This window comes from Oncorhynchus tshawytscha, linkage group LG07 (assembly GCF_018296145.1).
Source record: "Oncorhynchus tshawytscha isolate Ot180627B linkage group LG07, Otsh_v2.0, whole genome shotgun sequence".
Classification (NCBI taxonomy): Eukaryota; Metazoa; Chordata; class Actinopteri; order Salmoniformes; family Salmonidae; genus Oncorhynchus; species Oncorhynchus tshawytscha.
Window position 1 is genome coordinate 26,045,982 of NC_056435.1, and position 27,909 is coordinate 26,073,890.

Sequence of the window (27,909 nt, forward strand, 5' to 3'; positions counted from 1 at the left end):
AACCTAGGCTGTGTTTTTCTTTTACTGTTTTGTCATTTGACTTGATATACGTAATGGAACACCACTGGAGCTATAGCATGCCTGAGACTGGCGCTGGAATATACTGTATTCGGGCTCCTCTCGGTCTTTAGCTTTTTAAACCACCTATTTCCATTAAACTTTTTACTTGTGTCCACCATGGCTCCAACATTACACCACTCAAATATGCTTGATCTCTATTTTCTGTATTGCTTGGACTAGGTTAGACATTTCACTTGCATGGAAGTGGAAATGTCAATTTACTCTCTTGTATCCTATGATATTGACCATTTGTCTAGCGGGAGCCCGATGAGCCATTCCCTACTGATTCTTCACAGCGTTCCTATTTCTCCTGGTTTGTGTCTGTCGTTCTTCTGCCTGTGTCCATAAACCGGTCTGTCCAACCAAACAGGGCTCAACTTTCCAAATGTCCATCAGCAACGTCACATGACAGGTTTAAAGGGTTGCATGCAACCTGGTGTGTGATGCTAGCGATAACAGGTATTCCACAATGCCGATGAAAAAAATATTAGCTGGTTCGATTGACCGAGCCCTCTGCTGGCCAAGTCGTCCATGTTAACAGAGCTTCTACTGTGGTAGGAAAATGACTTTACGTTCAAGCAGACAGAAACCGGGCGGTGTTATAAGCGGTGTCCCAGTATCACCCAATATTGTGACTGTTCAGGAGTGAAGCTCCGAGGAAATATGAGTTTGTCCCTTCAGGAGTATGTTTGACTACACAAAATGGAACTTATGACATTTTCCATATTACCTTTTTGTATGGGTGTATGTTTAAACAGTGTTTCCATGTCACCAACCCATGAAAAGGGCGGCAACTTTTAAGATTTCAGACATTTACGCCAACCTAAATGCCAAGGAATTCTAGGACATCTAAATAAAGGCATTTGCAAGACTATTTGTCCAGCATAATGTTACAACCAAACCCCACCCCAAAGCAGAAGGCAAACTACATATCAAGATAAGCATGTAGACTGCTGTTTTGTGTACGCTGCTACTAAAGCTAAATCACACTACTACAAAACCTAAACTTGTCTTTATTATGTCGGTGTCTGCATGAGTGAAACTATGGTCTCTACAGCAGTTGCTCCACTATGGGAACAGCTTCTATCTGCTCAGTGTCTAACTCCTCTTTCTGGAAGTATCTAAAAATAACAATCCAGATTTCTATAAGAAAGCTCATTGTAATAATGCTTAAACGGAAAGTGATGTAGTGGATGTTTGATTAAAGTGAACACGAACAATGTTAATAAACTATTTTTGAGACGAGATTATACACTGCCTCACTATTCCAGTTGTTCCATTTTACACACAGATGATGAAAGCTATGTGAGAATCCAAAATCATGTATTGCTTGTTTTTAGTAGTGAGACATGAACTTACAGTAAGTACATAGTTATAGATTCCTGAGCGACTGAAACATGAATGTTAGACCAGGTGACACTGATCCAATAGTCATCATACTACTGTATCTAAAATGTAGTAGTTCAATTGTCGGCATACTGAAAATACAGTGGCAGTATAAAAATACATTACCACAAGCAGAAAAGATATGCATTTTGAATATTAAATACACTCCCATCATATGCTGAGGAGATACTGCCTTTAAAGTAGTAGGTATGTGTAGGTTTCCATTGGTCACTTGTCAGTGGGACATTTCCTATTACAAAACAGCGAACTAGTCAGGCTGAAGATTTCATCCAGTTTCTGCTGAGCAACGATTTCGATCATCCATCGAGACATACCTTTCCAAAATATAGTTGTTGCCAATTGATTGGAACGCTATACTTCATTTTGATATAAAGTTCACAAAAGGCAGCAAAAATGTCTGGAATGTCCGTTTTGAGATGTACAGTACCTCCAGTATAATTTTGTAGCTCCCAAGGGCTGTTGCGGTGACCATATTACCGCCACTGGCAGTCATGTAAAATTTCATGTGACCGTTGAGTCACAGTAACCTCCTTTAATGCACTCTGGACATGCATTGGTAGTACCCAACTCGCTCACAACCATCAGGTCACCAATGGCCTGGTACTCAGGGCTCTATTGTCCCTCTAACCACTCTGACAATGCAAATGCATTCAAAAATCACATCAAAACCGTATTGTGCTTTTAAAACTTACCTCACTGTGAATGATCAATTCGAAGAAAGAAGCAGGTTGAGACTGTGGAAAACATGGTCATTGAGGATGTTGTTTCAAAGCCTAACATAGCGAAATGGACTGCGCTTTCTAAGGTGATCATTAATTCAAAACCCCATGTGCATTTTAGAGCTTATGGATAGGCCTATGAGCCCAAGCCCGAAAAAAAAAAAACCTGAATTAAAATAATGATTGTGCCGTTATACAATACATAGCCTACTGCATTTTACGCATTTAAGATGTATTTGGTAGATATTGGTCTAGCAGCCTATACTACAAAATGAAATACCTTCTAGTAGTCACCTTTGAGTGTGGACTGTATTATTATGCATACTGGATGGACTGGTTACCTTATGCTACACTCCAAATGTTCTATCCATGAGTCTGGGGGAAAACATTTAGGCCTAGGCAATGCTGTTGGTTCATCGATTATGCAGGGTGGCTAAGTCTACAACCATAGTACATTTTTATTTGATTTTGAATAGCCTAGGGTGTTTTTTATATTTTCATAATGAATAGACTGACATTACTTTTAGCTACAGAATATATCTCACCACCGTGCATTTCCATCTCCTCCTCTCTCTCCTTCATTCCTTTCGCCAGCACTAAGCGGCAGGGACTGGGAGACTAGTCAGGATCAAGGGAAAGATGAACGGAGCAAATTACAGAGAGACGCCTGATGAAAACCTGCTCCAGAGCGCTTAGGAACTCAGACTGGGGCGAAGGTTCACCTTCCAAAAGGACAATGCAGGAGTGGCTTCGGGACAAGTCTCTGAATGTCCTTGAGTGGCTCAGCCAGAGCCCGGACTTAAACCCGATCTAACATCTCTGGAGAGACCTGAAAACAGCTGTGCAGCGACGTTCCCCATCCAGCTTGACAGATCTTGAGAGAATCTGCAGAGAATGGGAGAAACTCCCCAAATACAAGCTTGTAGCGTCATACCCAAGAAGACTCGAGGCTGTAATCGCTGCCAATGGTGCTTCAACAAAGTACTGAGTAAAGGGTCTGAATACTTATGTAAATGTAATACTTCAGTTGTTTATTTTGAATACATTTGAAAACAATGCTTTGTCATTATGGGGTATTGTGTGTAGATTGATGAGAGAGAAAAAAACAATTTCATCCATTTTAGAATAAGGCTATAACGTAACAAAAAGTGGAATAAGTCAAGGGGTCTGAATACTTTCACAGTGCACTGTATAGGACCTGTTCAAATTATCACTTTAACGCTCAACATCGCCACTTCATATGCACACTCGCTCCGAAATGGGAAAAATATCCTTTCTGTTTTATTCAGCTAAGTTCAATTATATTCTTCTTACTATAAAATAATGGAATGGGACTTAAAAGCATTTCTTATCTACAAAATAAACAAGCCTACAGCCTATAGCCAGATAACATACTCATATTAAATTGTCTGTCTGTAATGGTGTGCCCCAGGGCTCTGTACTTTGTCCCCTCTTATTCACTATTTCTATAATTAATTTAGACATTTTGAAAAATGAGTAACTTCACTTTTATGCTGATGAAACTGTTATTTATTGTTGTGCCTCGTCTCTCACAAAAGCTTTCCAGAACTTGTAAACTGCTTTTTATACTGTTCAACATACCTTGTGTCAATTGAAGCTTATCCTCAATACTGACAAAACTAAACTAATGATGTTTTCTAAAGCAAGAAATTGATCTGTGAAACTTTCACCTATTACTACCTGTCAGGGCAATGAGATTGAGAGTGTAACCTCATATAAATATCTTGGAATTTTAATTGATTATGGCCTCTTTTAAATTGCATATTCAACAACTTGCAAAAAAAAATTAAGCTGAAGTTGGGATTTTATTTTAGGAATAAGGCCTATTTTTCTTTTGAAGCCAGGAGGCTACATTTATGCCTTTACTAGACTATGGGGATATTTTATATATGAATGCTTCCATGACGCATTGAGATTTATTTAAACTGCAAAACACTTACGCACCACTGCACTTTATATACCAGGGCTGGCTGGCCTTCTCTAGTCACTCATAGGCTCAGTCATTGGTATACTTTTATTTACAAAGCCATTTTGGGTTTAATACCATTATATTTGGGCATTTTTATTGTTCAGAAATGTGGTGGGTACTCTTCGTTCGCAGGACTTTATCCTGCTAACTGTTAGAAATGTCCGAACTGAATTTGGTAAAAGGGCTTTTATGTACTCTGCGCCATCTGCTTGGAACGCCTTACAACATACTTTTAAATCACTGATGAAGGATTTTGAGACTGATTCCCTGACCTGTCAATGTTTTTAATTTTCTGTTTTATGATTTTGCTCTTGTGAATTCTATGGTTTTTACTAGATTACTTGTAGTCTTTCATGTTGTCTGTCTGTATTTGTGTAATGACTTGGTGCTGCCTATCTTGGCCAGGATGCTCTTGAAAAAGAGATTTCAAATCTCAATGAGCCCTTCCTGGTTAAATAAAGGTTAAATAAATAAATATTCTCAACTCATATTCTGTTCTTCTGAAAACAAATTATCTTCATATCATGTTTCTTTAGACCTGCCTAAAATAAATAATGGATTTATTGTGATTGTGTATATTAAAATGGATTTGACTTTTTAAATGTAGATGTTCCAAAGGCGTGCATCAGCGGCTTGTATGCGTGGAGGCCTGGAGATGCTAAACATGTTTATGTTAATTAACTGTCAATTACCATGAGACCGGCTGACAAAATGTCATGATCGCCACAGCCCTAGCTCCTGCCCAGCTTTGCTGGTGTCCAGAGGGCTACTGCTCAGTCCTCCACTCTGGATGGACATACTGCTAGAGGTCACTCTCCTCTGCCAGACCTGTGGAAGACTCCACCGTGATTTTAAGGGAAGCCAGTCGTGTTACTACATCTTCTTCTCCTTCAGCGTCAGTGAAGTCAAAGCCAGTGTACCCCTGCTCCTCCACACAATAGCTGATAAACCTGAACACACAGACAGTGTTGAGTGAGCTAAAAACATGTATTAAATAATCCAAACCCACTTACAGTCATGTGTACATACATGTTACGTATGGGTGGCCTTGGGAATCAAACCCACAATCCTGGCATTGAAAGCACCATGCTCTACCAACTGAGCCATACATATAGCAACTATAACTAGGAGTTGTCCTGGGTTCTTTAATCAACTTTGGTATGTAAGAAAAGAGAAGAGAGCACCAATATGTGTATGTTTGCATATCACAGGAGTGAAACACACCGCCACCATTGGCTTTTTCCGGGGCGGGACCTTCCCTTGGAGCCCTGGGGATTACTGACGGAGGTGTGAAGATTGATGAAACTTGACAAAATGAATGTTACTGTGAATTAATTTGTCATGTTTCAATTGGTTCAAGAGTTCATAAAGAGCTGTGGATTTTGATATTCCTGATTATACTGTACATGTTATGGATTAATTTTTCCCCCAGAGTTGATGTGCTAAAGTGTTGGCCGGGAGCCGGTCAGTTCAAAGTGGGAGCAGCTCAGATTGTGCGCTCCTATTATTGTGTTGATTAGACGAGAGAAATGTGTGTGAATTGTTATGCTTTTGTTTAATTGTTTTGGCAAAGCAGAGTGATGGAAATGAAACAATGAGGGTTATTGAAGTGGAGTTCTGTCCTGGTTAGGAGAAAAAAGTGTTGCTTCGTTCGTAAAACAATGTCATACTTTGTATGCCATAGTAGTGTATTTGTTATGCTTAATAATGCTCTATCTTTTTAAATGTAAGAGTTCTGGTGTGTACTCTTTGATAATTGTATTCTTATTGCATAACTGTAATTGTTACGAATTCCTTGCTGGTGACCGTCATCAGCACCTCCCAACCCTGAGCTGCACACTCAAAATCCCCATCCCCCACGACCGGAGCCTGAGAGTCTAGGGGGTACCATAAACCTATCTTAAACTCTCCCTGACCCCGATAGGTTTCTAGGGAGGTTACTAGGGGTTCGGACATCCGCCAATCCTTATGACTATACAGGACACACAATATGTACGGTAGTCCTCATATTTCAGAGTAATATTTTCCTTAATTATTCTTTGATGTAATGGTACATTTTATTTACACTACACATAGCCTGTGCTTGGGTTCTAACTTTACATCTCTGCGCTAAGCTTGACTCAATGCTGGAACTTCGATCGCTAGAATTAGCTCATAGTATCTGGACATTGTTAATTGCATAACAGTTATCTCAGACACGTGTAATTATAGTTAATGGGACAGGTGATGCAAGACTAGCTTTCTTTCTAGACTTGCCAGAGATGCTTAAGGCCTATTGCATTTATTCACATGATTATGGAGTCAGATTTAATTATTATATTACAATCATATTCCTCCTACACTAATTGTCATCCTCAGTAGTCAGAGTGGATTCATACCATTCTACAGAGGATAGTTAACATTCTCCTCATGTTAACTTTCCTTGGCCCTTGGGAGAACAAAGATCTTACCGCTCCCAAGTTGGGTCCTTGTTGAGGATAACAGGGTTTCCCACCACTATCAGCAGGGCCTTGGCTCTGGTCATGGCCACATTGAACCTCTGTAGAGAAGAGAGGACATGGTGGGGTCAGCTGACAGTTGCACAGAAAGACGGGACATACAGTACCCGTCAAAAGTTTGGACACACCTACTCATTCCAGGGTTTTTCTTTATTTCTACTATTTTCTGCATTGTAGAATAATAGTGAAGACATCAAAACTACAAAATAACATATAAGGAATCATGTAGTAACCATCAAAATATATTTTACATGTGAGATTCTATATGTGAGATTTTATATGTCAGCCAATCAGTTGTGTTGTGACAATGTAGGGTGGTATACAGAAGATAGCCCTATTTGGTAAAAGACCAAGTCCATATTATGGCAAGAACAGCTCAAATAAGCAAAGAGAAATGACAGTCCATCATTACTTTAAGACACGAAGGTCAGTCAATACGGAACATTTCAAGAACTTTGAAAGAGCAGTTGCAAAAACCATCAAGCGCTATGATCAAATTGGCTCTCATGAAGACCGCCACAGGAAAGGAAGACCCAGAGTTACCTCTGCTGCAGAGCATAAGTTCATAAGTTTACCCTGGGAAATTGCAGCCCTAATAAATGCTTCAGAGTTCAAGTAACAGACATGTCAACATGAACTGTTCAGAGGAGACTGTAGGAATCAGACCTTCATGGTCAAATTTCTGCAAAGAAACCACTACTAAAGGACACCAATAAGAAGAGACTTGCTGGAGCCAAGAAACATTAGCAATGGACATTAGACCGGTGGAGATCTGTCCTTTGGTCTGATGAGTCCAAATTTGGGATTTTTGGTTCCAACCGCCGTGTCTTTGTGAGATGCAGAGTTGATGAATGGATGATCTCCGCATGTGTAGTTCCCACCGTGAAGCATGGAGGAGGAGGTGTGATGGTGCTTTGCTGGTGACACTGTCAGTGATTTATTTAGAATTCAAGGCACACTTAACCAGCATGGCTACCACAGCATTCTGCAGCGACACGCCAACCAATCTGGTTTAAGCATAATGGGACTATCATTTGTTTCTCAACAGGACAATGACTGTCCGTGTTATTAGTGCTACGAGAACGAACTCTCTGATCTGGGGCAATGATCGGCTCAAACATGAATGGCTTCAGTAGGTTTATTGTCTCCCTAAGTAAAGTTATTTCATCCTCTGCCATAAACTCATTCTCAGACTCGTAGCTACTCTCTATAAATTCAGCCATTTTTGGGAGTTCCAAAATGTTTTCTCCTGCCAGTGATGTAAAAATGGTGATTTACAGTTGCAGTTAACTGGCGTTCTAAATCTTAGTGTTTCACTGCAGGACATGGTGAAAAGCTAATACTTTCTCTTGGGTCTAGTACACAGAAAATTAGCCAGTGTTAAATCAACACTGAGAGTGTTCAATTTAACACTGGTCCAGTATCCAATTTAACACTTTTCAGTGTTAAATTAACATATTGCTAATTGTAAAGCATTATTTGCATATTTCCCAGAGTGCCTTGCCTTTCAAGTGAATTGTAGAGTTACCACCTATGACTGTATTTGCTGCATTCATCCATTTTCATTCCTGTTGCATTCCCCAAGTAAGATCCTAAGCAAATATGTTATCATTAAAATGGAATTCTTTAAGACAATACATGTATTTCATAACGCCTTATGTTGAGAGCCTAGTTTTTACCCTGATACAGTGGCCTGAAATTCATGGTTTACAAGCCACATCAGGCCTGCAAGTCACATTATGCTGGCTTGCAAAGTAATGTGTCATTGCTATTGGAATCCAGCCAGAGTGGGGACATTTTGAATATTTATTCACCCGCAATCTGCATTCAGAATAACTGCCAGAGTTGGGAAGAGTAAAAAATGAGACTACGTAAAAGCATCTAAACTGGAATGACCTTTTCAGTAACGGGTGTAATTAGTCCAACTAACATATTGGATTAGTTGAGAAGAATGTATGTTATTTATATTTGAGTAGCATAAGATTAATTAATCAGTCAATATACATGCAAACACATAAATATTGAAACAAAATTTTATAAAAATCAACCTGCAATAGAGCATGCTGGGAAATATGATAATGATGCACTATTACACTAATATTTATGCATACACACAATGTACACATGCGGACACAAAACGCATGCATGTGGGCGCACACAGACATCATATAGAGCAAGAGTGAGAAAAAGGTAAGTGCTGGGAAAGACCTTCTCGTTTGTGAGGAAGCCAATGTTAAAGTCTTGGTCCATCTTGACGTAGTTGATGCTGCTGCGGACGGTAGAGACCATGATGATCTTTCTCTCCTGTCCCTGGAACTCCTCCACTGAACCCACCTGAAACAACAACAACATGCTTCATCAACAGTTTTAAGCTTCAATATGTAACTTTTTGGGTGACCCGACCAAATTCACATAGAAATGTAAGTTATAGATATGTCCTTCTCATTGAAGCTGTAGATCTGTTCTATGTGCGCTATTTCTTTGTTTCCCGTTCTTAAGTTTAGTTTTTAGCTTCAAACAGCTGAAAATACAATATTTTTGGTTATTGAAAATATATTTCACAGCGGATTAGATGGTACAATGTGTTTTGTCACATAAACTGAAATTAGGTGAACAATTTGAATTTGAGCAACATTGCACCTTTAACGCCTCATCTAAACAAAGGCCTCAGGTTGTAAGACTGATGTATAACACAGGACTCACCTTGAGCTCCTTGATGTCCTTCCATTGACTCAACTCTTTGACAAAATTCAGAGCTTTTTGGATTTTCTCAACCTGTTAAAAACAGCAGATTAATTTAGGTAAAACTCCTGCATATCAGGTATAGTTAATGATGGGTGCTTTAACTCCATGGATGACGTCTCACCTGTTTCCTATAGGGAGCGATGATGCCAATGTCTTTAGGGGACAGTTTGGGCAGGCCCTTCTTGCCCTGGGTCTTCATCAACTTGGTGAGGTAGTCCATCAGGACCTCAATCTCTGACACGTTGAAGAAGGACGGACTGTTGCCTTCTCTCTCATCCTTTCCCAACACTCCATGGAATATCAGTGGGAACCCCTACACAGAAGGACCACAGGACTGCAAACAATACTGGAGACATTTCCACCACCCACACAATCACAACTTAATCCATGATTAAGATTCAGCTTTCTGCAACATGGCCACTCATATTTTACCTTTTAAATATTCATTAAGAAATCAGGAGAAACAGCAGTCCACATAGACCTGTTGCTGCATGTTTGAGAAAGAGGGAGATGTTGTTGTTTTTTTATTTTTTATTTTTTAAATATGCTGCTACTAATGTTAATGGGGATTCAGGAATAGCTCTGTGGTCAGAGGGGAGCAGCCATGCCTCAGACAGACAGACAGGCACGCGCTGACATTGTAATTACTGAGCTGCCTGAGGAGAAGAGACCCTGGAGAGGTGCAACAACACTAACTCACACACCTAACAAACCTCAAATCGGAATAATGTTCAGTAGGCACTGAACGGGAAGAAAACGTTTGAATCAGAGATGGTGCTAGCAGAACCTGTACAAAAAGAACACTTGTCACACCTCCTTGGGCAGATGCTCCCAGTTGCAGTAGGTTTCACGATCCCACTGGTCTGCAAACACCTGCAGCTCCTTCTCATAGAAGAGCTCATTGGGAATCTTCAGAATAGCAGGGTGGGACCTGGGGAGGAAGAGAAGAGAAGAAAGGAAGAGGGGAAAGGAAATAGTTAAGGTAGATGAGCTCAGAACTATCTAATCAAACAATGTTACAAAAGAGCAACACTGGAAAGAACAGGATGGAAGAAATCCCAGAGCCCAGACCTGTAGTTGCGAAGGAGCTTGGTCACAAAGCGACTGTCAAAGTGTCCAAATTCTCCATCCTTCTGATACAGTGGGTTGTCTTTCATCAGTCTCTCTAGCAAAGAAATCCCTGGAATACACAAAAGTTAATCTTATAGTCATGGGAAAAAGAAGAATTCATTTCTTCCCAGTACGGGGCGTTCGATATGCGCACAAGCTTGTGTGTGTGCCCCCCAAAAATTCTGGGCCTAATCATAGAATGACATATAGAACCCCTATTAATTCAATAGGATCTCTGTTGGCGTAGTCATAAAGATCTGTCATTTAACTTATAAAATGTATTACCTTTCACTGTGGCATAAACACAACCAGTCATAATGGTTTAATCTGACTGTTAAACAATCACTTCAAAGGGCTCCTTTACTAGGCTACCCGTGCACGTTCAGCAACAGATTTCCAGCCTCCAAACAGTGGTGAATGAAAAGAGACTGAAAAGAGATCTGTTACACAGAAAAGTGTAATGACATTTGACGAATGTCATTAGGGCAGAATTTATGCGTCAATTGCTGTCCGCGCGCGTCTCAGTGTCGGCCCCTCATCTCTTCCTTGACAAAATGTCAGTGTTCTCGTCGAACGACATCACATTTTGGAGCGTAGGTTCTCTCACCAGTTGTCAAGTTCTTTTTTCATGCAGTAATGTTAAAAAGTGGTGTAATAGCCTAGTTTTCTTTTAATTATTGTGATAGGCTCATGTTTTACCAGTATGGCGTACCGCCACTATTTATTTTGCTGGGACGCCGCACCAGACCGTACCGCCTTACTTTCACCCCCGCTTATAGTACATTGAGCTTGCTGATATTCCAGCTATGAGACATGACAGAAATGGGGATTGTTTATTGAATATAGTCATTGGGTATGCTTCATTGATTGCGCATTAGAGCCTACCCATTCCATACTGCATGGCCAGCGGGGATCGTAAGACGGGTCCTAGCTGCTGAGGGTCTCCAGCCAATACCAGCTGGCCCTCCTCTGGATGGAGCAGGCCTGTGGATACAAGAGGCAGCCATTGGCTACTGGATAGTAGCAAGCCAATATGGTCACGTTCACTAGGGCCAAAACGGGATGAAGCATTTTGAAATATAGTGAAATAGACGAGGTGCAACATTAGTTTATCCAATACGATGACAGATTTTTGTTATCTGTTACAGACGTTTTGCTGAGTTGTTCCCTACTGACCGCAAGCCAGGCCTATGGTGTACAATCTAATATAGGGCTCACACATTGAACAGAGCCCTCCCTGGTATTATCGATCTCACCTGCGATCCCAATGATGCTCTCTGGCTCCACTGCTTGACCCGACTCATCAATGAACACATGGGTGAAGTGACCGACTGGGATGCCGCCGGACACAAGCCTAGGAAAGGAACACCAACACACAGTGGTTAAACAGAGAGACTTCATCAGGAAAAAGGATATATTTTGTGTAAAACTGTAATAATCTGTAAGCACAATGTAACAACGTTAGTAAGTACACACTGCAAATCGGTTCTTACAGCAGTATAAAACCATTCAGCCTTTCTACTGTAAAAATGAGCCGTACCGTCCTGCTGTCACCAGTGTGGTGATGATGACCTTGTAGCCCATCAAAACCTCCTTTGTGGGAAACACAAAGCTGTCCTGGCTCGCGTCCCAGTTACAATGTTTCTGGAATGCCGAAGAACACGGAGAGGGAGAGTCATTGGAAAGGACACACAGTGAAATGTCAGTGAGTATAAAAATCTGTTGAGACTTGTATTCTCAATGTATTTTATTTGTTTAACCTTTTTTCACCATGCAAGTGGCCTACAACCTCATGTAATATGTGTGAACCTCACCAGGAGGTTTTGGGGCACCGTGCTGAGGGGTCTGCTGCTGGCATAGAGACGGTAGACACAGTGAGGGTCCATGTGACCCAGCAGCCTCTCACACAACAGGTCTGATGCACTGTTAGATGGGGCACATGCCAGAATGTGGCACAGAGGATCCACTCTGTTCAGCTGAAAACACAGGCATAACGTTTAACACTAGAACCGCCAAGATGGTCAATCTGACAGTTTTCAAACTTTGTAATTTCAATAAAAACCTTGAACCCACCTGTCCCTGACTTTTCCTAAATATGTGTATATTACACTGTAGCAGTACTTTGAGAAAACTAAACTCAGAAAAAAAAGAAACGTCCCTTTTCAGGACCCTGTCTTTCAAAGATAATTCGTAAAAATCCAAATAACTTCACAGATTTAAAGGGATTAAACACTGTTTCCCATGCTTGTTCAATGAACCAAACAATTAATGAACATGCACCTGTGGAACAGTCGTTAAGACACTACAGCTTACAGACGGTAGGCAATTAAGGTCACAGTTATGAAAACTTAGGACAGTAAAGAGGCCTTTCTACTGACTCTGAAAAACACTAAAAGAAAGATGCCCAGAGTCCCTGCTCATCTGTGTGAACGTGCCTTAGGCATGCTGCAAGGAGACATGAGGACTACAGATGTGGCCAGGGTAATAAATTGAAATGTCCTTACTGTGAGACTCCTAAGACAGATCTACAGGGAGACAGAACGGACAGCTGATCGTCCTCGCAGTGGCAGACCACGTGTAACAACACCTGCACAGGATCGGTACATCCGAACATCACACCTGCGGGACAGGTACAGGATGGCAACAACAACTGCCTGATTTACACCAGGAACTCACAATCCCTCCATCAGTGCTCAGACTGTCCGCAATAGGCTGAGAGAGGCTGGACTGAGGGCTTGTAGGCCTGTTGTAAAGCAGGTCCTCACCAGACATCACCGGCAACAACGTCACCTATGGGCACAAACCCACCGTCGCTGGCCCAGACAGGACTGGCAAAAAGTGCTCTTCTCTGATGAGTCGCGGTTGTGTCTCACCAGGGGTGATGGTCGGATTTGCTTTTATCGTCAAAGGAATGAGTGTTACACCGAGGCCTGTACTCTGGAGCGGGATTGACTTGGAGGTGGAGGGTCCGTCATGGTCTGGGGCGGTGTGTCACAGCATCATTGGACTGTGCTTGTTGTCATTGCAGGCAATCTCAACGCTGTGCGTTACAGTGAAAACATCCCCCTCCCTCATGTGGTACCCTTCCTACAGGCTAATCCTGACATGACCCTCCAGCATGACAATGCCACCAGTCATACTGCTCGTTCTGTGTGTGATTTCCTGCAAGACAGGAATGTTCTGCCATGGCCAGAGAAGAGCCCGGATCTCAATCCCATTGAGCACTCCTTGGACCTGTTGGATCGGAGGGTGAGGGCTAGGGCCATTCCCCCCAGAAATGTCCGGGAACTTGCAGGTGCTTTGGTGGAAGAGTGGGGTAATATCTCACAGCAAGAACTGGCAAATCTGGTGCAGTCCATGAGGAGGAGATGCACTCCAGTACTTAATGCAGCTGGTGGCCACACCATATACTGACTGTTACTTTTGATTTTGACAAAAACTGAGCATTTCTACCTCAAAGCGGCTATGACGGTCAAAATGACCATATGCATATTTAACAGTAGAATAGCCAGCCTCCACAAGTAACAATAGCCGCCAGCCGAATAAATCCATTTGATATACACAGTCACAAAGACAACTTTAATATTTTGTTTAGGAAGGTCATAAAAAAACATGATAATAAGACAATTTTTTTTAAATACTTTTTTGGGGTATTTATCTATTTATCAGATGTAGACCTAACTGTGAAATGCTTACTTACCAGCCATTAACCAACAATGCAATATTTAAAAAAATATTTAGTAAATAAACAAAAGCAAAAAATGAAAGACACAATAAAATAACAAATGAGGCTATATACAGAGGGTACCGGTACAGAGTCAATGTAGCTTAGTCGAGGTAATTTGTACATGTAGGTAGGGGTAAAGTGAATATGCATAGATAATAAGCAGCGAGTAGCAGCAGTGTAAAAACAAACAGGGGGGTTACAATCTCATGTTCAGCAGTCTTATGGCTTGGTGGGGAAGAAGCTGTTAAGGGGCCTTTTGGACCTAGACTTGGCGCTCCGGTACCGTTTGCCGTGCGGTAGCAGAGAGAACAGCCTATGACTAGGGTGACTGGAGTCTTTAACAATTTTTTGGGCCTTCCTCTGACACCGCCTAGTATATAGGTCCTGGATGGCAGGAATCTTGGCTACAGTGATGTACTGGGCCATACACACTACGGTCGGGGGCATGTTCGGCCCTCCTTTTCCTGTAATCCATGATCATCTCCTTTGTCTTGCTCACGTTGAGGGAGAGGTTGTTGTCCTGGCACCACACTGCCATGTGTCTGACCTCCTCCCTATAGGCTGTCTCATCGTTTTCTGTGATCAGGTCTACCACCGTTGTGTCGTCAGCAAACTTAATGATAGTGTTGGAGTTGTGCTTGGCCACACAGTTGTGGGTGAACAGGGAGTACAGGGGGGACTAAGCACGCACCCCTGAGGGTGTTGAGGATGAGCGTGGCCGAAGTGTTGTTGCCTACCCTTACCACCTGGGGGCGGCCGTCAGGAAGTCCAGGTTCTAGTTGCAGAGGGAGGTGTTCAGTCCCAGGCTCCTTAGCTTAGTCATAAGCTTTGTGGGCACTATGGTGTTGAACGCTGAGCTGTAGTCAATGAACAGCATTCTCACATAGGTGTTCCTTTTGTCCAGGTGGGAAAGGGCAGTGTGGAGTGTAATTGAAATTGCGTCATGTGTGGGGCGGTATGCGAATTGGAGTGGGTCTAGGGTTTCCGGGATGATGGTTTTGATGTGAGCCATGACCAGCCTTTCAAAGCACTCCATGGCTACTGACGTGAGTGCTTCAGGGCGGTAGTCATTTAGGCAGGTTACCTTCGCTTTCCTGGGCACAGGGACTATGGTGGTCTGCTTGAAACATGTAAGTATTACAGACTCGGTCAGGGAGAGGTTGAAAATGACAGTGTAGACACTTGCCAGTTGGCTCGCGCATGCTCTGAGTACACGTCCTTCTGGCCCCGCATCCTTGTGAATGTTGACCTGTTTAAAGGTCTTGCTCCTGAGTGTTGCAGTGGTCTAATGCACTGCATCTCAGTGCCCTGGGGAGTCACTACAGACACCCTGGTCTGATTCCAGGCTGTATCACAACCGGCCGTTATTGTGAGTCCCATAGGTCGGAGCATAATTAGCACAGCATCGTCCGGGTTTGGCCGTAATAGGCCGTAATTGTAAATAAGAATTTGTTCTTAACTGACTTGCCTAGTTAAATAAAGGTTTTAAAAAAACACGCTACAGAGAGCATGATCACACACTCGTCCAGAACAGCTGGTGCTCTCATGCTAGCTTCAATGTTGCTTGCCTCAATGCGAGTATAAAAGGCAGTTAGCCCTTCTGGTAGGCTTGCGTCACTGGGCAGCTCGCAGCTGGCTTTCCCTTTGTAGTCCGTAATAGTTTTCAAGCCCTGCCACATCCGACAAGTGTCAGAGTCGGTGTAGCAGGACTCAATATTACTCCTGTATAGACGCTTTGCCTCTTTGATGGTTCGTCTGAGGGCATGGCAGGATTTCTTGTAAGTGCACGGATTATTCCTGCTCCTTGAAAGCGGCAGCTCTAGCCTTTAGCTCGGTGCAGATGTTGCCTGTAATCAATGTCTTCTGGTTGGGATATGTACGTATGGTCACTGTGGGGACGACATCGTCGATGCACTTATTGATGAAGCCAGTGACTGAGGTGGTATACTCCTCAATGCCATTGGATGAATACCGGAACATGTTCCAGTCTGTGCTAGCAAAACAGTCCTGTAGCGTAGCATCCGTGTCATCTGACCACCCCCACCCCTCGTCTTACCGGACATAGCCATTCTGTCCTGTTGATGCACGGAAATCCCAGCCAACTGTATATTATCCATGTCGTCGTTTAGCCACGACTCGGTGAAACAAAAGTTATTACCGTTTTTAATGTCCCGTTGGTAGGATAGTCTCAAACGGAGTTCATCCAGTTTATTCTCCAGTGATTGCAAGTTGTGCAATATAACAGATGGTAGAGGCAGGTTGCACACTCATCGACAAATTCTCACAAGGCCCCCTGATCTGCAACCTCTGTATCTCCTTATTTTCTTCATGTGAATGACGGGGATTTGGGCCTTGTCCGGTAGCAACATTATATCCTTTGATCAGAAGAAAAAATCTTTGTCCAGTTCGAGGTGAGTGTTCACTGTTCTGATATCCAGAAGCTCTGTTCGGTCATAAGAGACGGTAGAATCAACATTATGTACAAAATAAGTTACAAACAATGTGAGAAAAAAAAAACACAAAATAGCACAATTGGTTAGGAGGCCGTAAAACGGCAGCCTTCCCCTCCAGCGCCATTCTTTAAAAATGTACATGTAGCAGACATCACATGCTTATAATTCCCTGCCCTACCACACAGTCAACTCTGAGTATATCAAACATTAAGAACACCTTCCTAATATTGAGTTGCACTCCCCCCTTTTGCCCTCAGAACAGCATCAATTTGTCGGGGCATGGACTCTACAAGGTGTCGAAAGCATTCCATAGGGATTCTGGTCCAGTTTGACTCCAATGTTTGCCACAGTTGTGCCAAATTGGTTGGATGTCCTTTGAATGGTGGACCATTCTTGATACACACGGGAAACTGTTGAGTGTGAAAAACCAAGCAGCGTTGCAGTTCTTGACACAAACCGATGCGCCTGGCACCTACTACCATACCCTGTTCAAAGGCACTTAAATGTTTTGCCTTACCCATTCACCCTCAATAATGGATCATAGCTTTCAACTGGATTCACTTGGTCAGTCTACATCATGGAAAGAGCAGGTGTTCTTAATGTTTTGTATATTCAGTGTATATTTTACAGTAAAAATATAATGGAATATCACAGAATAAAATATAAATTATGTTTTCCAAATGGCTATCGCTGATTGTCGCCAGTAACTCGCATGCGGAACACGTGGAGCCACGATAATTATAGGAAATAGTTATGTTTTGAAAAAGAGTCCATCAACAACAAAAAAATTGAGAGCTTATTGGCAAAACCAGGTTAATTAGAAACCGTACAATCTGCTCTTTCCAATAGGGTATAGCAAATCAAAACCTCTGGACTACATGGAACTTTGTAGGATGATTTGACCCATCAGACCCATCAGTCAATTGAATTTTGTCTTTAAGCTACATCTATTATTATACTGCACATGAGAACATTTTTCAATATAGTTTAGGTGTAGTTTGGATGGACCATTAGCTGGGCAGGCGACTCTTGTCTTACAGTCAGAAAATACACTATTGTCTTATTTTAGTATTTACAGTCTATGTGCTTCTGGATCAATAAATACATTTTCAGACTTATTACAATTTACATTTAGTGTCCTGAGGTTTCTTATGGCATATTTTAGCATAGTAAATGCATTCGTTTTGCAATTGATAATGTGTTATGGAATATTTACACAATTGAAAGATCAACAGTCAGAATGAATTCCAGCACCGCGAGTTTAAGACAGGTTTGGGGGGTACATATTGTTTTTATGTAGTGCTATGTTATGCTATTTACATATAATGTTACATACGGTATATAGAATATGAGTGCTCCACTGCCCCATCAAGGCGAGTGAAGACGAAATGGTACATCAAATATTAAGACACATCATAGAACATGTATGCAATATGTCATACTTTATTTTTGTGTGATGGGGGAGTTTATACCTGGTTCATGGCTTCAACTAGAGTGATAGTCTTGCCGGTCCCTGGAGGTCCAAACACCAGGTAAGGAGCAGGCTTGGAGGCCCCAGACACGATGCGCTGGATGGCTGCATGTTGTTCCGGGTTGTTCTCCAGCTGACGATTAAACATGCTGGAGAAATGTGGAGGAAACATTGGACCATTGTTACTACAATGTCATATCATATTTGTCAACCTGTATTCTCCAATCAAAAATATGTTTAAAAAGAAGATGCTGGAGACAGGAGATAACGATCACTTAGATCACATGCCAGGCTTATCTGCTGTCATCAACTGTTTCCACTCAAACTGTTTGATCCGGAATAGGAAAATATGTTTTTGCATGTCAAGTACACACTGAAACCGAAGAAATGGAGCCACTAAACTACAAGAAGGTATGTGATGTAGAAACTAGATATGGGCCCCGCCAACTTGACAACAGACAGAGCTGCCAGTTGGATCCTTATTTGAATAAAACTCCTTGGGGAAATGTCTTGCTATCTTGTGATAAGCGTGGGACTTTTTAGGCTAACAAAAGGCAGACCATCTAGATTTCAAACTCATTAATGAGGTCTAGTCACTGACAGGAAACCGAGAGGCCGGAAGGGAACAAAATTTGAAATATGAGAGGAGCCATTCACAATCTACGTTTTGAAATGTCATGGCGACACTCCTTACAAAATGGCATTATATAATGGGAATCACACCAACGCTTCTGTCTGTGACCTTCCTCTGAGAGATATTCATTCCTTCACACCTACAGTTTGTCATTTCGTATGAAATGTCATTGAAACACTTTAGATGAAGTTGCTCTCGTACTTGTGTAGCGACACTGTAATTACCGCAGATACATCATCGTAATTGGTTTGTGATTCCATACTAATGGAGTTGAACGGTTCTTGCGATTACATGAGTGTATAATGACACAACCATCTACCTACAACAACAGAGCAAAGCCAGTGTGAGTGCTTTGCTATTGGCTGGAAGGGGGGAATCCAGACCTGAGTTTGGGCATGTGGGTAGTCTGGACTCCAGACCCCGATGGGAAGAGCACCTCGTCCATCTGGTGCTTCTCTGCCAGGTCCACCGCCCGGTGCTGCAGCTTCAAGGGGAAACGGTTGATGGTGAACTCCACGTCAAACCTTGTGTTACTGATGAAGCTCTGCACCAGCCTGAGAGGAAGGGAGGGGGTTGGAAAGTATCCTACAGATGGCCATTGCATTGTAACATTATGGGTGGTCTCTCTCTTACCTCTTTGAGAAGCCCAGCTTGACTCTTTCTAGCTCCACTCTATGAACGTAGCCTGTATACACTGTGATGGGTTGGACCTTGTCCTCAGACTTGGCCACCTTCAGGCAGTCTCCCCTAAGGACAGACGGCCTATTCTCTGCCACACCCGGGACCTGGTGAATATCATGGAGAAAGACACTCAGCATACTTATGGTTAGAGTGATATTTAGAGTCAGTGATCGTACCCATTCATTTGGGGTTGAGTTATATCATTGGATCCAAACAAAACAGAGCACGAGATGGGAACTCATTACACAACTTTGAGGTAAAAAAAAAAAGACTGTCAATTTAGTTCAGGAATGAACTATCACTTTAAGTCATCATTGTCCTCTCTCTCTCTCTCTCCACACCTGCATTGCTTGCTGTTTGGGGTTTTAGGCTGGGTTTCTGTATAGCACTTTGTGACATCAGCTGATGTAAAAAGGGCTTTATAAATAAATGCGATTGATTGACGACTGCAGGCATACAGTACATTATGGCCTTTTGCCTTTTCTTACTTGTAGAACCAGGAGTCTTCTGTTGTCCCTGTCCTGAGTCATGGTTTGGTGATGGAGGTCATATTTCTTGATGTCCACCTCCATCTGGATCTCCTCCAGGTGCAGCAGGAGGTGGAAGCGATGGTGGTAGTTCCTCATCTTCAGGGGGCATTTAAGGAGGTTTCTGGGAAGAACATAGACAGAGACAAGACAGAATTGTCAATGAGAATGACCTTCAAGTACAGGAGCTATCAGTCTGGGGAGGATGGGGTCTAGGCAGTTATTGATCCCAGCAGGCAGGCAGGCAGCACACTGACCTCACCGATGAGAGCTTCTGTCTGGCTGTAGGTGAGAGGTACTCAGAGTCCTCCAGTCTCTGTTTAGCCAGGTCCTTCAGATAAAAGGGATACTTATAGTCTCTGAGTTTCACTAGCATTTTCAGAGGCTGGACAACAGATCTGCCGTGACAAATGAGAACGATGAAATGTAACGTTTGACTATAAGGAATATCATTATCAAGCTACATAAACAATGTGAAAAGAAAGCTCATTAGAATTAGAACAAAGTATGTACAGTATACAACTATTGATGAAAATGGGTAAACAAATGGGTAAACATCACTTTTGTCTTACTGTACCTTTCAGGGGGCTCTCCCTCAACTATCACTGTGTCCACAGGCTTGTATGGCACCACTTGACAAGGCTTGAAGGGAGCGAAAGGCCCCAGCTCCACAGCTAAGTGAGTCCTGGCTGATGCCTCCATCTCCCTCACTATGCAGAAGGGCTTAGAGGAGCCTGGAGGGTTTGACTCCGTGCAGAACTCAAAGTACATGGTGGCAGGGAAATGGCCATAATGATGCAGCCAATAGTGAACCTCTACATCATAGCTTTCCCCTGTGAAAAACAACACAACACATACAGTGGGGGTAAAAAAGTATTTGATCCCCTGCTGATTTTGTACGTTTGCCCACTGACAAAGAAATTATCAGCCTATAATTTTAATGGTAGGTTTATTTGAACAGTGAGAGACAGAATAACAACAAAAAAATCCAGAAAAAAGCATGTCAACAATGTTATAAATTGATTTGCATTTTAATGAGGGAAATATGTATTTGACCCCCTCTCAATCAGAAAGATTTCTGGCTCCCAGGTGTCTTTTATGCAGGTAATGAGCTGAGATTAGGAGCACACTCTTAAAGGGAGTGCTTCTAATCTCAGCTTGTTACCTGTATTAAAGACACCTGTCCACAGAAGCGATCAATCAATCAGATTCCAAACTCTCCACCACGGCCAAGACCAAAGAGCTCTCCAAGGATGTCAGGGACAAGATTGTAGACCTACACAAGGCTGGAATGGGCTACAAGACCATTGCCAAGCAGCTTGGTGAGATTGGTGCGATTTTTCGCAAATGGAAGAAACACAAAATAACTGTCAATCTCCCTCGGCCTGGGGCTCCATGCAAGATCTCACCTCGTGGAGTTGCAATGATCATGAGAATGGTGAAGAATCAGCCCAGAACTACACGGGAGGATCTTGTCAATGATCTCAAGGCAGCTGGAACCATAGTCACCAAGAAAATAATTGGTAACACACTACGCCGTGAAGGACTGAAATCCTGCAGCGCCCGCAAGATCCCCCTGCTCAAGAAAGCACATATACATGCCCGTCTGAAGTTTGCCAATGATCATCTGAATGATTGAGGGCAACTGGGTGAAAGTGTTGTGGTCAGATGAGACCAAAATGGAGCTCTTTGGCATCAACTCAACTTGCCGTGTTTGGAGGAGGAGGAATGCTGACTACGACCCCAAGAACACCACCCCCTCCGTCAAACATTATGCTTTGGGGGTGTTTGACTGCTAAGGGGACAGGACAACTTCCCCGCATGGACGGGGCCATGTACCGTCAAATCTTGGGTGAGAACCTTCTTCCCTCAGCCAGAGCATTGAAAATGGATCGTGGATGGGTATTCCAGCATGACAATGACCCAAAACACACAGCCAAGGCAACAAAGGAGTGGCTCAAGAAGAAGCACATTAAGGTCCTGGAGTGGCCTAGCCAGTCTCCAGACCTTAATCCCATAGAAAATCTGTGGAGGGAGCTGAAGGTTCGAGTTGCCAAACGTCAGCCTCGAAACCTTAATGACTTGGAGAAGATCTGCAAAGAGGAGTGGGACAAAATCCCTCCTGAGATGTGTGCAAACCTGGTGGCCAACTACAAGAAACGTCTGACCTCTGTGATTGCCAACAAGGGTTTTGCCACCAAGTACTAAGTCATGTTTTGCAGAGGGGTCAAATACTTATTTCCCTCATTAAAATGCAAATCAATTTATAACATTTTTGACATGCGTTTTTCTGGATTTTTTTGTTGTTATTCTGTCTCTCACTGTTCAAATAAACCTACCATTAAAATTATAGACGGATCATTTCTTTCTCAGTGGGCAAACGTACGAAATCAGCAGGGGATCAAATACTTTTTTCCCTCACTGTACCCAGGCAGGGTTTAATAGAGAGGGTGTGAGGGCAAACTCACTAAAAGTTCATTTATTTTAAGGTGTTAATGTGTTTGCAAAGGCTAATGAATTCAGACAAATTTGACAGTGCATTGAGACAGATGGTGCTCGACTTTTTCTCACCTGGACATAGGAAGAGCGGACAGGCCCGAGTCACTCTTCTCTCGTCCATCAGTGTAAAACAGCGGATCCTGTGCAGAGCTGTATAATAGGTGAAATACACACAGCTCGCTCCGTTGTTAGAAATATAGAACTTGACTGCAAACGTTTCCTGCAGGCGCTCCACGCTGAACGTGACTTTACCATTGGTCATCTCAGGATCTGAAGTGATCTCAATGCCGCCCTTGTCAGAGGTCAACTCTGCCCTGAGAGAGAGAGGAGAGAGAGAGAGAGAAGAGAGGGGAGGACATACCAGTCAAACCACAGAAGATCATCATCTACATGATCCCCATACAATCTAGATAGGACATGGACCAACTGCTGCAACTAATCTAATGGCTATCTTGTTGTCACATCTGACTGGTCACTAACCAGTCTTTTACAGTAGGAGCTCACACAATATCTCACCTGTTCACCTTTAGGCTTTGGAGGATTTCTTTAGCGAGCCTCTTCTTGGGTGTCAACACAGTGTCGACAGGAGTAGCGGAAGAGGATGTGAGGAGAGGAGAGAAAGGCTCTGGGGCTCCTCCATTTTCCTGAGGTGTGATATTGTCCTGTTGTTGACGTACTGAAGGTCTCCTCCACTGGTCACAGTAGTACACTCGGACCTGTCATACCAGAGACCAGGAAGAAGATATTGTCTAGGGCGGTGGTTCCCAAACCTTTAATTGTCCAGTACCCCTTCAAACATTCAACCTCCAGCTGCGTACCCCTCTAGCACCAGGGTCTCAGTCTTAAATTATTTTCCACACAGTCTATGCCTGTATTCGGTTTTCATGCTAGTGAGGGCTGATAATCCACTCTCACATACTGTAGGTATATGGCTGCAAAGGGCATCAGTGTCTTAACAGCTCGATTGGCCAAGGCAGGATACTCTGAGCACAGCCCAATCCAGAAATCTAGCAGTGGCTTCTGATTAAATAAAATTTTCTCAGAACCACTTGTTGCAATTTCGATGAGGCTCTCTTGTCGGTAAGGCATGCAACAAAAGGGATAACGAATCCAGTTTGTGTCATCCGTTTCAGGAAAGTACCTGTGTAATTGCGCACCCAACTCACTCAGGTGCTTTGCTATATCACATCTGACATTGTCCTTAAGCTTGAGTTAATTTACACACAAAAAAATCATACAATGATGGAAAGACCTGTGTGTTGTCCTTGTTAATGCAGACAGAGAAGAGCGCCAACATCTTAATCATAGCCTCAATTCTGTCCCACACATTGAATGTAGTTGCGGAGAGTCCCTGTAATCCTAGATTCAGATCATTCAGGCGAGAAAAAACATCAACCAGACAGGCCAGTCATGTGAGAAACTCCTCATCATGCCAGCCGTCAGACAAGTGAAAATTATGGTCAGTAAACAAAACTTTAAGCTCGTCTCTCAATTCAAAAAATGCGTCAATACGTTGTCCCTTGGTAACCAGCGCACTTCTAAGTATGTTGTAAAAGCCTTACACGGTCGCTGCCCATGTCATTGCATAGTTCAGAAAATACACAAGAGTTCAGGGGCCTTGTTTTAACAAAGTTAACCATTTTCACTGTAGTGTCCAAAACGTATTTTAAGCTGTCCGGCATTACCTTGGCAGCAAGAGCCTCTCGGTGGATACTGCAGTGCACCCAAGTGGCGTCGGGGCCAACTGCTTGCACGCGCGTTACCACTCCACTATGTCTCCCTGTCATGGCTTTTGCGCCATCAGTACAGATACCAACACATCTTGACCACCAAAGTCCACTTGATGTCACAAAGCTGTCCAGTACTTTAAACATATCCTCTCCTGTTGTCCTGGTTTCCAGTAGTTTGCCGAAGAGCATCTCTTCCTTAATTGACCCCCCATAAACGTAACGGACATATACCAGGAGCTGTGCCAGGCCCGCCACGTCTGTTGACTCATCCAGCTGTAACGCATATAATTCAGTGGCTTGTATGCGAAGCAGTAATTGTTTCAAAGCAACTCCTGTCATGTCGCTTATGCGTCGTGAAACAGTGCTGTTTGATGAAGGCATTGTCTGTATAATTTTTTGGCCTTTTCCCCCAGCATTGTCCCAGCCATATCCACCGCAGCCGGAATAATTAAGTCCTCCACAATAGTATGGGGCTTGCCTGTCCTAGCCACTCAGTAGCTCACCATATAAGATGCTTCTAGCTCCTTCTAATTAATGGTATCTGTTGCTTTTATACACGTCTTACTACGCGAAAGTCGTCTTAACTCTCGCTCATAAAACTCCCATGGCTTATTTTTCAAATTGGCATGCTTTGTTTCAAAAGTCTTCGCAAGAGTGAAGGTTTCATTGAGTTGTGCGATCGTACTTTTGCACTGCGGCTGAGGAAAGGCACAACTACCAATATAAGTGAACCCCATATCAATGTAGTTCTCATCATATTTGCACCTCTTCGATGGTCCAATGTCCCTGTCTGTTGTTTGGTGCTTTCCCGGGTAAGAGGGCAGTAGCTCATTGGCTGCATCAGATTCACAACTGTCAGTGTCCATGCTAGCTGGGATAACTGTAGAATTACTGATGCTAGCATTGGATGTGCTCGTGGAAGCAGAACAACTTGGACAGGTGCAGGTACTACCAGTAAAGCTGGGATGTGTCTCTATGGCGCAGGCCTTACTTTTTTGAACCACTTATCAGCAAAAGGAATGAGCAGCAGCTACGTTTGGCTAGTACCGATCGTTAGTGGAATTCCCGCGAGAGAGTAACGGTTAATGTGATTGGATGTTAATTATTTGACTAGGCTACCTGTATTTGACATTGTGTTGTTATTTCACTGAACACTAGATGGTTTAATTTTATTTTTGGCAGTTAAACGAGGCTACTCAGGCGAGAGAAAAAACACACCCAAATGTGTAGCCCTGTTGAAAAATATAAATGGACTGTTTGAAAGTGTGAATTTAAAAAAATTAAAAATAAATGTGAATCACATTTTTATTTGGCGTACCCCAGTTTGGGAATACCTGGTCTAGGGCATATCCACAAGGGTGTAAAGGGGATATTGAGCTCTATGTATTACCTGACAAGCACATAGCCCATATGCTGATCAATCATCTGTTTCACTTGTCTTCCCTTTGGCCAAACATTGAGTGGTGCCTTAGTTTGAGGCTGAGCCTCACATCAAGAACATAATAACTACAGTAGAATAGAGCTGATCAGGGTTGGAAAGTACAATAAGATATTATTACCTGGGGTTTGACATTAAAGTATAATTTCCCCTGTCGTATGCGGACTTTGTTGAATTTCAGCAGGGCATATAGAACGTTGGAAAAGTGGGGGTCTTTCATTCCTTCCCTGAAAAACAAAACCATGTAGTCATATGTCAGCTGTCTGACTGAAGCATACCGTGTACTATTAGGCCGTCTATGACAGGTCAGGTGTCACAGTTAGTTAGCCTTTGAAAACCAATCATTTTCATTACCTGCATTTGAATTCTAAATTGTAAATGTCACGAAGTTCTTTTCTATCCGACATAGTCGATTTCCTCTCTCCGAGGAATTCTATGAAGTCCAATCCGGATTCGAGCGAGTCCATGAGCGACGGCATGTTGCAACGTAACAACGATTGATAGTGTTTTGAATAATGATTGTATTGCAGACAGTGGAAACAAATTAAAGGTATTGGCTATGGTCAAAATGGCAACCCCCTATTCGCTTTTCGGCGCCGTGTGTTCACGTGTGCATACAGTAAATACTGTTTCAGCGTTTCAGGGACATATCTGCAAAGTGCTTACTGAGCGCCGGAACGAAAAGTAGTATGAAACCAAACTTTCACAGAATATGAACGTGTAAATTATGTAGTGTTCATATTAAATCACATAGTACCTTTAAATATTTGATACATGTTAGATTAATATACTCATGATAAAAAGAGAAGTCTTTACTTTAGCATGAATTAACGTTAGTTCTTCCCAGGGCAGTTTGTTACATAATCCCTACAATTGAAACCATTACAATGAAACTGTGTACGTGATGCAAACAATCCGGCATGATCGCACATCACTTATTTTTTTATCTGAAACATGGATTTCTAGCTTTTGAGTTTAGTATTCCAAGAAAAGCGTGTTGTCTGTCAACCCTTCCCTGTTCATTGTGGTATGATTGTGTATTTCAAATTGTTTAAATCTTTTTATTTTTACATAATCTAACTGGGCCAGTTTTCACCAAAACAGCACGCCAATATAAGATTATCACGCGAGTATTATGAAGGAAAGGTTATATACAGCGCCTTCGGAAAGTATTCAGACCCCTTCCCTTATTCCACTTTCTTTTTTTTTTCTTTTAGCCTTATTCTAAAATTGATCAAATTAACATTTTTCCAATCAAGCTACACACAATACCCAATAATGACAAAGCGAAAACAGGTCAAGAAATTTCGCAAGTGTATGTTTTCTTTCCACAGAAATACCCTATTTACATAAGTATTCAGACCCTTTGTTTGAGAATCAAAATAAATTGAGCTCAGGTGAATCCTGTTTCCATTGATCATCCTTGAGATATTTTATAGCTTGGGAGTCCATCTGTGGTAAATTCAAGCGATTGGACATGATTTGGAAAGGCGCACACCTGTTTATATATGGTCCCACAGTTGACAGTGCATGTCAGAGCAAAAACCAAGCCATGAGGTCGAAGGAATCGTCCAGAGAGCTCCGAGACGGGATTGAGTCGAGGCACAGATCTGGGGAAGGGTACCAAAACATTTCTGCAGCATTGAAGGTCCCCAAGAACAGTGGCCTCCATCATTCTTAAATGGAAGAAGTTTGAACCACCAATGACCATGACTCTTCCTAGAGCTGGCCGCCCAGACAAACTGAGCATCCGGGGCAGAAGGGCCTTGGTCAGGGAGATGACCAAGAACCCGATGGTCACTGTGACAGAGCTCCAGAGTTACTCTGTGGAGATGGAAGAACCTTTCAGGTTAAGGAGAACCATCTCTGCAGCACTCCACCAATCAGGCCTTTATGGTAGAGTGGCCAGACAGAATCCACTCCTCAGTAAAAGGAACATGACAGCCCGCTTGGTGTTGGCCAAAATGCACCTAAAGGACTCTGTCCATGGAAAACAAGATTCTCTGGTCTGATGCAACCAAGATTGAACTATTTGGCCTGAATGCAAAACATCACATGTGGAAGAAGCCTGGCACCATCCCTATACAGTGAAGCATGGTAGCAGCATCATGCTGTGGGGATGTTTTTCAGTGTCAGGGACTGGGAGACTAGTCAGGATTCGAGGGAAAGATGAATGGAGCAAAGTACAGAGATCCTTTAAAACCTGCCCCAGAGCACTCA

At 42.6% G+C, this 27,909-nt stretch overlaps 1 protein-coding gene across 3 annotated transcripts; it reads right to left on the reverse strand.

Annotated features, from left to right (window-relative positions):
- Positions 1 to 4,621: 4,621 nt before the first annotated feature.
- mov10a (Mov10 RISC complex RNA helicase a) lies at positions 4,622 to 27,115 on the reverse strand. Of its 3 annotated transcripts, none has more exons than XM_024426555.2 (21): positions 26,044 to 27,115; positions 25,811 to 25,916; positions 23,038 to 23,237; positions 22,594 to 22,835; positions 20,600 to 20,855; positions 20,285 to 20,353; positions 19,984 to 20,146; positions 19,448 to 19,599; positions 19,198 to 19,368; positions 18,182 to 18,329; positions 12,344 to 12,505; positions 12,070 to 12,173; positions 11,786 to 11,883; positions 11,415 to 11,513; positions 10,491 to 10,599; positions 10,233 to 10,350; positions 9,541 to 9,732; positions 9,378 to 9,449; positions 8,883 to 9,008; positions 6,627 to 6,715; positions 4,622 to 5,126 (listed from the first exon to the last, which is right to left on the reverse strand). In XM_024426555.2, the coding sequence occupies exons 1-21, from the start codon at positions 26,166 to 26,168 to the stop codon at positions 4,979 to 4,981; spliced, it is 2,949 nt and encodes a 982-aa protein (XP_024282323.1). In that variant the 5' UTR covers positions 26,169 to 27,115; the 3' UTR covers positions 4,622 to 4,978. The 3 variants fall into 3 exon arrangements, with proteins under 3 accessions (XP_024282323.1, XP_024282321.1, XP_024282324.1); XM_024426553.2 differs by having other exon boundaries at positions 20,280 to 20,420; positions 26,044 to 27,114; XM_024426556.2 differs by lacking the exons at positions 25,811 to 25,916; positions 26,044 to 27,115 and having other exon boundaries at positions 20,280 to 20,420; positions 23,046 to 23,169.
- Positions 27,116 to 27,909: the final 794 nt, after the last annotated feature.

Coding starts and splice junctions, on each gene's coding strand:
- mov10a (XM_024426553.2), bottom strand. CDS start 26,168: ATGCCGTCGCTCATGGACTCGCTCGAATCCGGATTGGACTTCATAGAA. Junction 12,174..12,343: donor CGGTGCCCCAAAACCTCCTG/GTGAGGTTCACA, acceptor TCGGCATTCCAG/AAACATTGTAACTGGGACGC. Junction 10,600..11,414: donor GGCCATGCAGTATGGAATGG/GTAGGCTCTAAT, acceptor TGTGTATTCCAG/GGATTTCTTTGCTAGAGAGA.